Genomic DNA, 14,219 nt, shown 5'->3' with positions numbered 1-14,219 from the left:
AGAAAAAGAAGAGAGTAAGAAAAAGAAGAAAAAAAACAAGGAGCAGTAAGAGAAAAAAACCGAACAGACAAAAGAATTGAAGCAAAAAGAGGAGGAAAAGAGAACGGAAAGGAAAAAAGATGAAGATGCGAGACGAAAAAAGAAAATTAAATGAAGAAGAAAAAATAGAAGAAGAAAAAGTAGAGCAGTATTCGGAGAATAAGGAAAAGAAAGAGAAAAACAAGAAAAAAGAAGAATAAGGTATTAAAAGAAAATAAAGATAAAAAGAAGCAAGAAAAAGTTAAACAAAAAAGAGAAGAAAGATAAGGAGGAAAAGAAATAGAAGAAGAAGGAAAATACGTGAAGAAAAAAAAGGAAATCTGGGAAATGGCAAAGATGGAAATAGAGATATAGATGAAGAAGAAACAGGAGAAAGAAAAGAAAGACAAAGAAGAAGGAAGAAAAAGTGAAAGAGAAGAAAGAAAGAAAAGAAAAATGAGATGAAGAAGAAGAAGATGTAGAAGAAGAAAGAAATGAAGGAGAAATGAGAAAAGGATGCGAAAGGGGAAAAGAAAGAGAAAGGTGAGAAAAAGGAAATGGGGGATAAAAAAGAATAAAAGATTGAAAAGAATGACAAGAAAAAAAGAAGAAGAAAAAGAATAAGTTTAAGAAGAATGAAAGGAAAGAGAAGAAGAAACCAATTGGTGAATAACTATTATAAACAAAACAGATGTTTTTAAACGGTGGGCTCAAAAATAAAAAGTGTTCTAATCCTCATTTTCCCCGCAGAGAATTTTTGCAGGCGCCAAATGTAACATACAGCTCTATGATTGGTCGTTCAGCACAGCAAGTTTACACAATGATTTTTACAACTTCTGCAATTCTTGCAGAATGTCAAACAAGGATTATCACATCTGTCAAATTGTTACAAAATTTTAGGAGCATCAGTAATAAACTAGTTTTAGTTATTTTCAGTGTTAACATCAAAAAATAGATAAGCCATGACTTTTAATAAAGTGTTGGTAACTCTTAAAGCCAATTGATGACGTTTGAGGTTATGTGTATTTATGTCCGAATTCTCTTTCAATTATAGTAAATATTGTTATTGCAGTTGTCATCTTAGTCACAGCTAAAATTAAATTTTTAAAAGCTTTTCAACTAAAATGCAACAAAAATATTTATTGCCATTGTATTTTTTACACAAAGCCAAAAAAGCAACATTTTATGGAAAAAGTTAAAAAGTTGTTTTACAAGTTGAAATATTCATTATTTTATTTATTTTTGTTTATAAAATTATTATTTATGTAACAATCATAATAGCTTTTTGCGGCAAAGTTTTGGTAATAAAAAATTTAAACGTATTTGTTTGCACAAATCCGGCACTTTGGACCAGAAAATAATCTATTGTGTACTGATAAAAAATGCTTTTCACACGATTACATTAATTTTTAGTCGATTGAAATAAACATTTACATAACAAGTGCGAAAAGTGCCAAATTTCGCACGAGTGAGAATATACACGCACGAGTCTATAAAAGACACTTTTTGACGAGTTATATACATTATTTTTACTTCGACCCACCATCTCAAACAAAAAATTAGTCTCGAAAGACTTACAGACCTGTCAAAATTGACTTATGTCAGAAATCGTATATTTAAACTTTAGTTTTACAAAACTCCTATTTTAGGACAAGTGCTTTTAAGTTTTATAAAACAAGTTTTTTTAATGCAATTTTTTTAATTTGCATGTTAAATAGATTTTTTTTGGTAACAAATCTATAAACGCATTTTATAAAAAAATGGTTATTGCAACATTATAGAAAAATACAAGTTTTTTGACGTAGTCATGGTAACGAAGCTATTAATGCATTCAGAACGAATCTGATAATAACTTTTCCACTTCCATGAAACTGCACAACTTTGCGCTCTCAATCCACAAATAACTACGTATTGTGTGTTGCTTACATTACAAATCAATACGCGTTTCGCGCTATCCACAGATTCTTATTTTACCGACAATGTCGTTTTAATCACGCCGCTAGATGTCGCTACCACCCCTCTTCCTGTGTTTCTATTCAATTCCGCCGCCAGATGCCGCCGCTCCCACCACAACATAAACAATCAGTGTTATTTTAGAACACATGTTTAGTTGAACTGAAGTAATGACACATGGTAATATAAATCGTTATATCTTATTGTCGGTCAGTTGGATGCTGCCGGCAAAAAGTGAGTGATCGTGCCATTGGATCAAGTCGTTTGTGATATGATCATCTGATCAATAAGTGAGTATAGGGCGATGATCTTTTGTTTCCGGGGGCGTGTGGACTAAAAAGGGAATCTAGAAGGTTCTGACGTCGATTATAGGACACTCTGTACATGTTTAATTGTGATTGATTGGTCTAATCAGGTTTGATTGTCGTTGGGCTAGAAGTGGGTTATTTTGGTATTGTAAAAGCGAGTTATTTTTGACTTTGCCGGTCGGAATTTTAATTGATAAAGCAGATTCTGAGTAGTATTGCACAAGCGAAATTGGTTCTTGGCGTACGTGATGAGGACTTCCTTCTGTTTTGATAGCGGCGGTGTTATCACGACATGCGTTTTAGTAATTATTTATATCCGAGTTTATCGTGCCATTTTTTTCACTAAATGTGCCAAATAGTTTAAATGGTGTTGGTGTGAAAGTGCATACCGGTAATTTTTTTCTTATTTTTTTCCCTCTAAATGCTCAAAAATGGGTTTAGTGCGAAAGTGCATACCAGGAAAAAATCTTTTCGTGGAGAAAGCAAATGTGCTGAAAAGTTCACACCACGTGAGGAAATCGTACTTTTATTGGGAAAAATTTGCAACTGCATGAGAGTACTTATTGTGAAAATATAAACAATTACGTCATTGCTTTTTTGTTGGTAACAAACCGCATATTTATTAGCTAAGACAAGTCAACGGAGGAATTACATTAAATTTATTATCCCACATGATGATAAATTACAATTAATTAGAATGCCAGGCGAGACGGTTTTGATTCCCATGAATGTAACACTTTGTGTATTAAATTTATTATACAGGGTGAACTAGTTTTGCGTAATCTAGATTTTGTACTGTCAAGGCTTTACGCTCCGAACTGTCAACTTTACGTGGCGATTTGTCAAATTTACATTGACAGATTTACAAAATGTCACTTTGACGTTTGAGTATTTCAATTTCGAATACAAAACTGGTCAGTAATACTTATTTAAAGTACAAGTGCCCAACTGCATGTGAGCGAGCTTTCGCTATGAGCTTTTCGCGAGAGTACTGTAGATGATTTTTTATACTGTTTTTATCTAAGTACATATGTATTTATTATGTTTTTATTGAAAACATTTTTAGTAATGTTATTAATGCATGTTGGTATTAATTTTGTCAGTAAGCGCTAAATGCCAAGGCCAAATCGCAACAGAATAAACTTTTTATTATTAAAAATAAAATTTATTCATTTGCATTGAATTTCGATAAATCATGAAATAATTTTTCAAATGTTTTTTGATCAAATCTTTATTTCGTCTCCCCTTTATTTTTCCCAAACCCTTTTTTTTCAATTTTCTTGTGGGATTATTTTCGAATTTTGTATTACACATTTAAATTTTTTCTTTATTTTTGATTTTTTGATTTTTTAAATTTTTTCTTTAGATTACTTTGTGACAAGTTGTTTTCATTAGAAGAAGAAACAGAAAACTGCCAGGAAGTAGCGTCTCACAATGTGAATTCGAATTTCTTTACCACACTTGGAGATTTTCCACAAAAATTGACTCAAACTGGGTCCATTTCAATCGAGTTTTGAACTTCAAATATGTCAATAATGTCGGGTTTTCTTTTAAATTTTTGACAAAACTTGAAAAAATTACGTTTAAGTTTCCTGCAAAATCTGACCTAAAAGCGTGGCCATCTTTGTGTTAAGCAAAAATGACAGGATTTGACGAATTTTGTTTTCACCGTTCTCTAACGTGTGATCTACAAAATTTTTATTTAGGGTAGGCTTTGACAAAAATTACGTAACTCGAGAAAAAATTTGACAGTAGTTTGACATGTGTCATTTGATTTAATTTCAATTAGTTTTCAATAGATTATTGATTCTGCAGAGACACACGATACATTTTCTCTTATTTGCACCTCGTAATGTTACATATTTTCATCAAAAAATTGAGGTTATATTAAAATTTTACTCCGACATGACTTATATGTTTGTCTCTTTTTCATGGCCTACCCTAAACAAAAATTTTGTGGCTCACATGATATTTTGAGATTATTTTTTTTTGTGCATTCTTCATTTTCATAGCGTATTTCTTCGAGTGTTGTTTTAACAATTATTATTTTTTATCGAATTGCCTTCTGTGTACTTATTATTTGTTTTTTTTATGTTTTGGTAATTTTGGTTGTTTTCGGTTCAGATATTTTTTCGTTATTGGATTTTTTCGTTCTTTTTATTAGCTTCGTATTTGATATTTAGATTCTTTGAATTCTCCATTTTTTTTTGTTTTTGGGAAAATTTGTATTGTTTCTATTCTTCCGAGTTTTTGTCGTTTTCAAATTACTGAATTCTACAATTTCCTGAATGTTTTGAGATATTTTTTCTTTAGAGACATTTTAGTTTGGATTTTACCAATAATAATAATAATAATTCATGAAATGTTTGTTCTAAACATGGCAATGTGAGAAAGTCATTTCTGATCCAAAAATGTTGTAATTTAGCATACTTAATTGGCATATGGAAGACAACGTTTTTTCTAAATTTCACTCTTTTAGATGTACAGTTTCCGCAGCCAAATAGTGATTTTATGACTTAATTGGGGTACTCTCTACACAAAAGGTCTAAACCATCGCATTAGCTTATTCTTAAATCTTGTTATTTATGACCGCCCTCGGTAAAATTGACCACCGGTTCATCGGCGTCTCAGGGTTGTTTAAAGATTTGGGGAAACGTGTAGTCTTGCTACCGAAACGCGCGTCAACAATGGATGATTGGGAAAATAAGCGCTTTTTAGAAAGCGATGGATCATTTTAGACAGGATAAAAATAATAATAATAAATAATAATAATAAAAGTTCTATTAAAGTCAACCTGGTAAAAAACAAAGTTTTCCAGAAATCTTCTTAATGATGACAATGATGACGAAGAAACTGAAGAGAAAGGGGAAGAAAATTTGCCTTCAAATAAACCATGATTTAAAATGTCAGTGTTTTCTTAACATTGTCCCTTCTCACTACCACCTTCAAGTAGTGACGACTCGGTGGTCAATTTTGCCGAGGCCGGTCATAAATAACAAGATTTAAGAATAAGCTAATGCGGTGGTTTAGACCTTTTGTGTAATGAGTACCCCAATTAAGTCATAAAATCACTATTTGGCTGCGGAAACTGTAAAACATCCAAATATTAACAATGTAAATTTCTAAAATTTATAATTTTTACTTTATAGTTTTGGAATTTGGCACACTTAATAGCCATGTCTGTGACAGCATCGAAATTACTACAGTTGTGGGATTTAATGCAAAATTATAGGGAAATTTGAGTTTATTCCAAAAGTGCCAATGTAAAAAAGACATTTTCTGCTTTAAAATCTTCTAAAATGGCACACTTAAAAGGCAGATAACATTTCCTGAAACTTTCACTCTTAACGACAAAACTGGCAAAGTTTTCGCAGTTTTTATTCACGCTCTTTTGTCAGGTTTTTCTTTCGATTTTCCTCTTCTGATCTCTGCGTTTAACTGTCCAGTTTTCAAAATCTTCAGAGATACACTTTTATACTATTTGCATAGAAGCAATTTGTTCCCCCTAAGCTAAAAAAAATGATTGATGATTTCGTCCTCCAATTTCTGCTCTCCTAGTAGTAATACATTATTCCAACCCCATTATATCATTCTGTATAATTTAGTAATTATATTTGAGTTTGGGGTGTTCTGCTCATTTACTCGCTTATTACGCAACTACTTCACTTTGAGTCTCATGATGTTCTTGTTGCTACTTGTAACTTTTAGCACAGTTTTTGCTTTAAATCTTCTTTTTAGAGACGATCATCACTGTGTCAAAACAGTCATAGACAAAGAGTTTATTTCGGAACGAGACATCGTCGTGGTTTTTGACAATTCCACCACAAACACTGAGATCTTCATCCCCCAAAATCCAGTGAGGTTGGTGCATGTTGACAACTTTGAAACTTACCAAGCCAAGAGTTTTGTCATCTATTTGAAGGAGAACTCCACGTTGATCTCTCTTCTGCCAAAACTTGATAAACAGGCGAAACATATTTTTGTCACCCCTGACCCTTCTTTGGTTTCTCAAATAGTCTCCTTGGGGTATGAAGTTGGTGTTAACAACCTCTTAGTGGTACAGAGCAACCAAGTATACTACCATCCCAATTGTGGTGGTTGTGGTTCTCTTAAAATAGCCCATCATGGATGTGACCATGAGCGTTTTTTCGTCCCCAGGAGACGATTCAAGAAGTGTCCACTCAAAGTCGGTTACATTACCTCTTCTCCTTTCGTTGTTAAACTCCATGGTCGGAATCCCGGCGTCATGGTATCTCTCATGGACATGATAGGCCAAGTCGCTGGTTTCGAAATTGACTACCACAACTCGACGGTTTTTGACCACGAGCTCTTCAACAACGGTTCTATCGACAAAATGAGTGAAGCTCTTCAACGTGGAGAGATAGACGTGGCCATCGGACGATTGTTTATGAATGAGACCAAGACCATTCCTTTTGACTACGGCGCCATGTCCTTCAACGACAGTTTGATCTTCTGCACCCCAAAAGCCCAGAAACTCAAGTCGTACCGAAAACTGTTCATAGTCTTCGAGATGGAGATCTGGACGAGAGTCTTCATCGGCATCTGGATCATGATCGTCATCTTCTACATCTTCGGGTTGATTGAAAACTTCGACCAGACGACTCTCTTCGGGACGATGTTTGATGTTTTCCACATTTGCATCGGTGGGGGTGTCACCATTCAACCAAAATGGCTCTCCTTCAGGATCCTTTTGACATTCTCTTTTCTTTTTGCGTTAAGCCTGGACTCTATCTATCTCGGGAATTTAAGTCAAATCTTCGGGTTTTCGTCGTACGATGAGCCCGTCAACGACGTAGACAAAGTTAGACCGTCCAAACTAAAATTTCAAATTTCGTGGCTGATGGAGCGTCTGACTCTTCTTTCATTCGTTCTCCGAGATATCAGCAGCAGAAAAACTCGATTCTTCATACGAAATGTTTCCGAGTTTCACTTAATGAACGAGTCGGTTTTTATCAAGGAACGCGGTACTCTCGTGTTTAGCACTCTGTTCGATACTCATCCTTCAGAGACGACTCTTCTGGACACCTTCACCGTCGGGACTGTTTACATTTCATTCTTCATAACGATGTACTTGAGGAAGAACTCTCCTTACAACGAAGCTCTCAGTTTTTGGAGCAACGAGATCATGGAGCGAGGATTTCCGAAGAAATGGTACGAAGATGTTAAACATAGCAACGTCAGAGTTTCCATTCTTCCGGAAGAAGAAGAGAAGTTGGTGGTTTTGCAGTTGGCTCACTTTGAAGAGAGTTTCTTGGTGTTATTTGGAGGGTGCGGTTTAGCACTCGCGGCGTTTTTCTTGGAGTTTGTTTTTTTGAAGTTGGAGGAGATTGGGGTCGTGAAGAAAGTCAAGGAGACGATTGTCTTCTTGGTGATGCTGTTGAAACCACCAGAGCTGCATCGAGATCAAAATAGAAAGAGTTTAAACGGTTTTGTTTGATCTCAACGATTCTAACAATTACTCGAAGGAGATGACAGTCATAATCGGTATAAATTTAATTGAGTGGTTGGTTTTATGAACTTGCATTTCGAACAGATTCAGTGCTAATTATGCAATTAATATCACTTTAACAAGTGTGAAATGCAGCAATTGTTGATCGAGGCCACAGCACGAAGTTTGCAGTTGTAGAGGAGAGTTGCCTGCACATGAAATTCAAATGGAGCGTGTTTCAGAATATATTAGAATCTTCATAACAATATATTTAGTATTAATAAAACGTTTTCAAATTGTAATTTTGGGTGTTTAATTTTTAATTTTTGCTTACTGTATGAGCACGTCAAGCCTATTTGATACCCAAAATTTCTAAAATCTAGAGACTGAAGTACCGAAGTTATGGCATTCAGAAATTAATTCTGATTTTGGCTTGTTTAATATTGCAAAATTTTGGAAGTTATTTGTTTTTTTAAAAAATCGTTTTTGTAAAACTTGCAATTTTGAGTGTAAAATATTGAATTCAAAAATTAAATTTGATTTTGCTTTCTGAAGTTGCAATTTTTTGTGAATTCTATAATTTTGGGTCTATAATCATGAATTTTGGTTTACGTTAGAAACAGCTTATGCTCATGAAGTGTTCTAACTGTCAAATACATAGATCTGACAGTACCGAAGTTATGGCACTTAAAAGACTTTTTGGAAATTATTTGTTCGTCTGAGAAAAAAAATTGATGTAAAATCTGCAATTTTGGATGTCTGGAAATCTTGAATTCTTGCTCACTTAATAATCGCCCCAAACTTAAAAAGTGTAATGCTTTTTAAGAATGCTTAATGGACATTTTGCCCTCTTTGAAATTGAAATTTTTGTAAAATCTAAAATTTTAGGCCTCCACTCTTATACGTATTTCGGCTTACTTTACAAGCGGTTCGCGGTTATAAGGTGTGCCAAATTTCCAAACCATAAATCCGAAAGTACCGGAATTATGACACTCAAAATAATTAATTTAAATTTTTTTATAAAACGTAATTTTTAATTTTTGTTTGTTGATTTTTTCTCACTGTATGACCAACTTCAGCTTAATATGTATTTCAAGTTTAAAAAATGTAGATACAGAAGTACCGAAATTATGGCACTAAAAGTTTAATTTTGATTTTACTTACTTTGAAAGTGCAAATTGTTATAAAATTTGCAATTTTGGGTCCATAATCTTGAATTATTGCTTATGTTAGAAACAGCATGAGCTTGTGACGTGTTTCAAGTTTCAAAATCATAGATTTGAAAGTACCGAAGTTACGGCACTGTGTAGAATTAATTGAGGTTTTGCGATTTTTAAAAATGCAAATTTTTCTAAAATCTGTAATTTTGGGTCTTTATTTGTTAATTTTTGCTTACTATACATATAAGCAACTATAGCTTATTAAGTACTTCAAATTTATAGAATGTAGACACGGGAGTACCGATGTTATGGCACTCAAAATCTAATTTTGATTTTGCCTTCATTGAAATTGAATTTTTTTTTGTAAAATCTGCAATTTTTGGTCTATTCTCTTGAATTATTGCGTTCTTTAGAGACGGCTTGAGCTTATGAAGTGTTACAAATTTAAAGTGCCGGAGTTATGACGCTCGGAATAATTAATTGTGACTTTGCGTTCTTTAAAAGTGAATTTTTTTGTTAAATCTGCAATTTTAGGTCTATAATCTTGAACTGTAGCTTACGTTAAAAACAGCTTATGCGAAGTGTTTCAAATTTCAAATCTACAGGGTCCGGCAACACTTGTGTCCACTCCTAAAATCGTCTTTAATTTAAAGGTAAAATTTTGAAAATTTGCATACGTTCATAGTTGACAAAGCTTTAAAAGCTGACGCAATTTTTTTTTATCACGGTTTCTTGGGCGTCGTAACGCCTAAGAAGTATAATTTTTAGCGATTTTTGAGTTTTCACGAAATATTCACGAATTCAAATTTTTTTCAACATAACTGTGACACAAATGTTTGAGTTTTTGTTTTAAATCTAATGCAAATTGTGTTTAAAATTTGCGAACAAAATGCTTTTTTTCATTAAAATGACAATTGAGATACTTTTAACACATTTATACTGAAAAACAACTAAATTAGGGGTTGAATTTGCAAACCCTCACAATTAGCTAAAAATTACATTTTTAAGGCGTCGCGACGCCAAAACTATGAGTGATAAAAAACAAATTTTCAATGTCAGCTTCTAGAGCTTTGTCAACTTTGAGCGTATACAAATTTTCAAAATTTTATCTTTAAAATTAAAGATGAATTTGTGCGTGGACACAAGTGTTGCCGGACCCTGTATAGACCCGAAAGTACTGTACTGTTAATGTGGCAATTTATTTTGATTTTGGCTTCATTGAAATTGCAATTTTTTGTAAAATCTGCAATTTTGAGTCAATAATCTTATTGCATACGTTAGAAATGGTTTGAGCTAATAAAGTGTTCCAAATTTCAAAATCATAGACTTTAAAGTACCGGAGTTATGGTACCCAAAGATTATTTTTGATTTTGCAAAGTTTTATGAAATCTGCAATTTTTGGTCTATAATTTTTAATTTTGGCTTGCGTTAGAAACGGCTTGAGCTTATGAAGTATTCCAAGTTTCAAAACCATAGAACCGAAAGTACCGCAGTTATGGCACTCGGAATAATTAATTCAGATTTTGCGTTCTTTAAAAGTGAAAATTTTTGTAAAATCTGTAATTTTGGGTTTATAGTCTTTATTTTTTTACTCACTTTATAAACTGTTCGAACTTATCACGTGAACCAAATTGTGAGAAACAAAAACACAAAAGAAGTGGAGTTACGGACCTCAAAATATTAATGTTGTTTTTGCCTTGCTTGAAATTACAAATTTTTGTAAAATGTATAATTTTGCTTCTATAATTTTTAATTTTTGCTCACTTCATAAGTACGTTTAACTTATTTGGTACCCCAAATTTTAAAAATGTAGACACGGGAGTACCGAAGTTAGAATGAATGTTATGTTCTTCAAAATTTTAGATTTTGAAAAATTCTCAATTTTGTGTTGATGAAGTTTCCAAATAGCCATATTTTTGTTCATTTTTCCTGCCACAATGAAAACCACAAATTTAAAATCTACGATTAATGATTCCTTCTTGCAATTTCTGCTCACCTTGTAATACATTATTCCAACACCATTATCTCATTCCTTATAATTTAGTAATTATGGTTGCATTTGGAGAGTTCAGCTTTGTCACTAATTTAAAGTCGGTTGAAACTAAATTACTTCACTTTGATCGTCAAGATGTTACTGTTGCTACTTTTAACTTTTAGCACAGTCTTTGCTCTAAATCTCACGTTTAGAGACGATTATCACTGTGTCAAAACAGTTATAGACAAAGAATTTCTTTTGGAAAGAGACATCGTCGTGGTTTTTGACAACTCTACCACAGACGCTGAGGTCTTTGTCCCACAAACCCCAGTGAGGTTGGTCCATGCTGACAAATTTGAAACATACCAAACCAAGAGTTTTGTCATCTACTTGGAAGAGACCTCCACGTTGATCTATCTTCTGCTAAAACTTGATAAACAGGCGAGACATATTTTTGTCACCCATGACTTTTCTTTGGTTTCTCAAATATTCTCTTTGGGATATGAAGTTGGTGTTAACAACCTCTTGGTGGTACAGGGTGACCAAGTATACTACCATCCCAATGGTGGTGGTTGTGGTTCTCTTAGAATAGTCCATCATGGATGTGAACATGAGCGTTTTTTCGTCCCCAGGAGACGATTCAAGAAGTGTCCACTCAAAGTCGGTTACATTACCTCTTCTCCTTTCGTTGTTAAACTCCATGGTCGGAATCCCGGCGTCATGGTATCTCTCATGGACATGATAGGCCAAGTCGCTGGTTTCGAAATTGACTACCACAACTCGACGGTTTTTGACCACGAGCTCTTCAACAACGGTTCTATCCACAAAATGACTGAAGCTCTGCAGCGTGGAGAGATAGACGTGGTCATCGGACGATTGTTTATGAATGAGACCAAGACCACTCCTTTTGACTACGGCGCCATGTCCTTCAACGACAGTTTGATCTTCTGCACCCCAAAAGCCCAGAAACTCAAGTCGTACCGAAAACTGTTCATAGTCTTCGAGATGGAGATCTGGACGAGAGTCTTCATCGGCATCTGGATCATGATCGTCATCTTCTACATCTTCGGGTTGATTGAAAACTCAGACGACGCTCTTCCAGACGATGTTTGATGTCTTTCACATTTGCATCGGTGGGAGTGTCACAATTCAACCCAAATGGATTTCCTCGAGGATCCTTTTGACCTTCTGCTTCTTTTTTGCGCTATGCTTAGATTCCATTTATCTAGGGAATTTGAGTCAGATTTTCGGGTTTTCGTCATATGACGAACCCGTTGATGACGCTTTCAAACTGTTTTTTTCCAAAATGAAATTCCAAGTAAGTTGGCTGATGGAACGACTGACTCTTTTCACGTTTGTCTTTCGGCACAATCGCAGCAAAGTCAGTAGAATTGTCGTCCGAAATGACTCCGAGTTTCACTTAATGAACGAGTCGGTTTTTATCAAGGAACGAGGTACAATCGTCTTCAACTCTATTCTTGAAACTCATCCTTCCGAAGCCTGTCTAGTGGACACCTTCACGTTCGGAGCTATTTACCTTTCTTTCTTCATAACGATGTACTTGAGGAAGAATTCTCCTTACAACGAAGCTCTCGGATTTTGGAGCAATGAAATCATGGAGAGAGGATTTCCGAGGAAATGGTACGAAGATGTCAGACATAGCAACGTCCGGGTTTCCATTCTTCCGGAAGGAGAAGAGAAGTTGGTGGTTTTACAGTTGGCTCACTTTGAAGAGAGTTTCTTAGTGTTGTTTGGAGGGTACGGTTTAGCACTCGCGGCTTTTTTCTTAGAGTTTGTTTTTTTGAAGTTGGAGAAGATTGGGGTTGTGCAGAAGGTGAAGGAGACGATTGTTTTTTTGGTGATGCTGTTGAAGCCACCAGCGCTGGATTGACATAGAAATAGAATGACATAGAAATTAGAAAAAGTAATTAATTTCGAGGTATTTAGTATATGTATAGGTAGGAACTGTTGAAAACTTTTAGTTGATTTTTAAGAAAAAAAAGTTTCTTACAACGCAGATTCTGTCGGTGTAGCTGTAATTTGGTGTGCTTAATAAAGAGTTCAAACATTGTTGATCCCAAAAATTTCAATGTGAAAATTCTAGTTTTTTAAATGTGACTTTTTGTGATCTCAAAGTAGAAATTTCTCAAAACTATAATTTATTATGCTTAAAAAATATATGAAAAAGTATTATTTCTGAAAAATTTAAATTGGTAACACAAAAACTGGGCAATTTTAGAAATTTTGGCAGTTTTATGTTTTTTTTTTTAAATTTTATTTTTATTATTTTATTTTTTTAATTTTTAATCAAAAAATTTCTCGAAATTCTTCCGCCGTAAATAGAAGTATGTAATTTAGTGAGGTTAAGAGAAAAATCAGCAATAGTTCATTTTGCGAGTTTCAAGTCTATAACATGAAAAATGTGCAATTTATGGAAATATTTGCAATTTTTTTCTAATACTAATTTTCGTGAATTTTAAATTTAAAAATTTCTTAAAATGATTCCGCTGTAGCTAGAACAATGTGTAAATAAAGATATTAAATAATATGATTCTTGCGAATTTCAAATTGATAACACGAAAAATGTGCAATAAATGAAAATGAAAAATTTATATTTTTCAAAGCTGCAATTTTTCGAAAATCCCAAACTAAAATTTCTCGAATTTTTCTGCTGCAGCTAGAACTCGGTAATTTAATGTGCTTAATGACATCCAAAACTATATTTTTTTAAAATTTCAAATTTATAACACCGAAAATGAGCAATTTATAGAAATTTTAGTAGTTTCTTGTTCTTCAAAAATGATTGAATTGAATGTCAAACAAGATTTTTTTTTCCTAATGTTTTAGCTGCAGTTAGATCTCTGTGACTGAATGAGCTTAAGAAAGAAACCAAGAAATTTTAATCTTTAAAATTTCAAGTTAATAACATGAAAAATGTGCAATTTATGGAAATTTGCAATTTTTCGTAAATCCCAAACTAAAAATTTAAAAAAAATCCTCTACTGCTAGAATTTTGTGATTTATTGTCTTTAATAAAGCTATCAACAACCATTAGTCCTGAAAAGTAGAAACTGATATCACGAAAAATGAGAAATTTATACAACTTTTGGTAGTTTTCATGTTTTTTTTTAATTTGAAATTTTATTAATTTCAAACAAAAAAATCTCAAAATTCTCTTGCTGCATGTAGAACTTTGTGCTGTAGTGTCCCTAAACGAAAAATAAAAAATTTTTAATTCTGAAAATTTTATTGCAATAACACGAAAAATGTGCAATAAATGGAAACTTGGGCAATTTTTTGTAATTTTAAAACTGCAATTTTCCGTGAATCTCAAAATTTTTCAAAATTCTTTCGTT

The 14,219-nt window shown here is 33.4% G+C and overlaps 2 protein-coding genes across 3 annotated transcripts in view; both read left to right on the top strand.

The window, feature by feature from the left end:
- Positions 1–2,058: 2,058 nt before the first annotated feature.
- Positions 2,059–14,219, top strand: part of PH4alphaEFB (prolyl 4-hydroxylase subunit alpha-1) — a 31,212-nt gene continuing 19,051 nt past the window's right edge. Inside the window, exon 1 of one of the 2 annotated variants that reach the window (XM_088033570.1) lies at positions 2,059–2,261. The gene's annotated coding sequence lies outside the window, so the exon portion shown is untranslated. Of the gene's footprint in view, positions 2,262–2,554; positions 2,671–14,219 lie in introns of those variants that run through there. The other variant, XM_088033571.1, reaches the window with a different exon arrangement.
- Positions 6,401–12,870, top strand: LOC148176514 (uncharacterized). The gene is made up of 3 exons (XM_088035125.1): positions 6,401–7,726; positions 11,102–11,913; positions 11,966–12,870. Exons 1-3 carry the CDS (start codon positions 6,526–6,528, stop codon positions 12,752–12,754), a joined length of 2,802 nt encoding a protein of 933 aa, XP_087891251.1. The 5' UTR covers positions 6,401–6,525; the 3' UTR covers positions 12,755–12,870.

The sequence above is a fragment of the Gnatocerus cornutus genome, chromosome 4 (assembly GCF_029298725.1).
Source record: "Gnatocerus cornutus isolate USDA-ARS CGAHR chromosome 4, icGnaCorn1.1, whole genome shotgun sequence".
Lineage (NCBI taxonomy): Eukaryota > Metazoa > Arthropoda > Insecta > Coleoptera > Tenebrionidae > Gnatocerus > Gnatocerus cornutus.
This window is presented reverse-complemented; position numbering and strand designations above follow the sequence as displayed.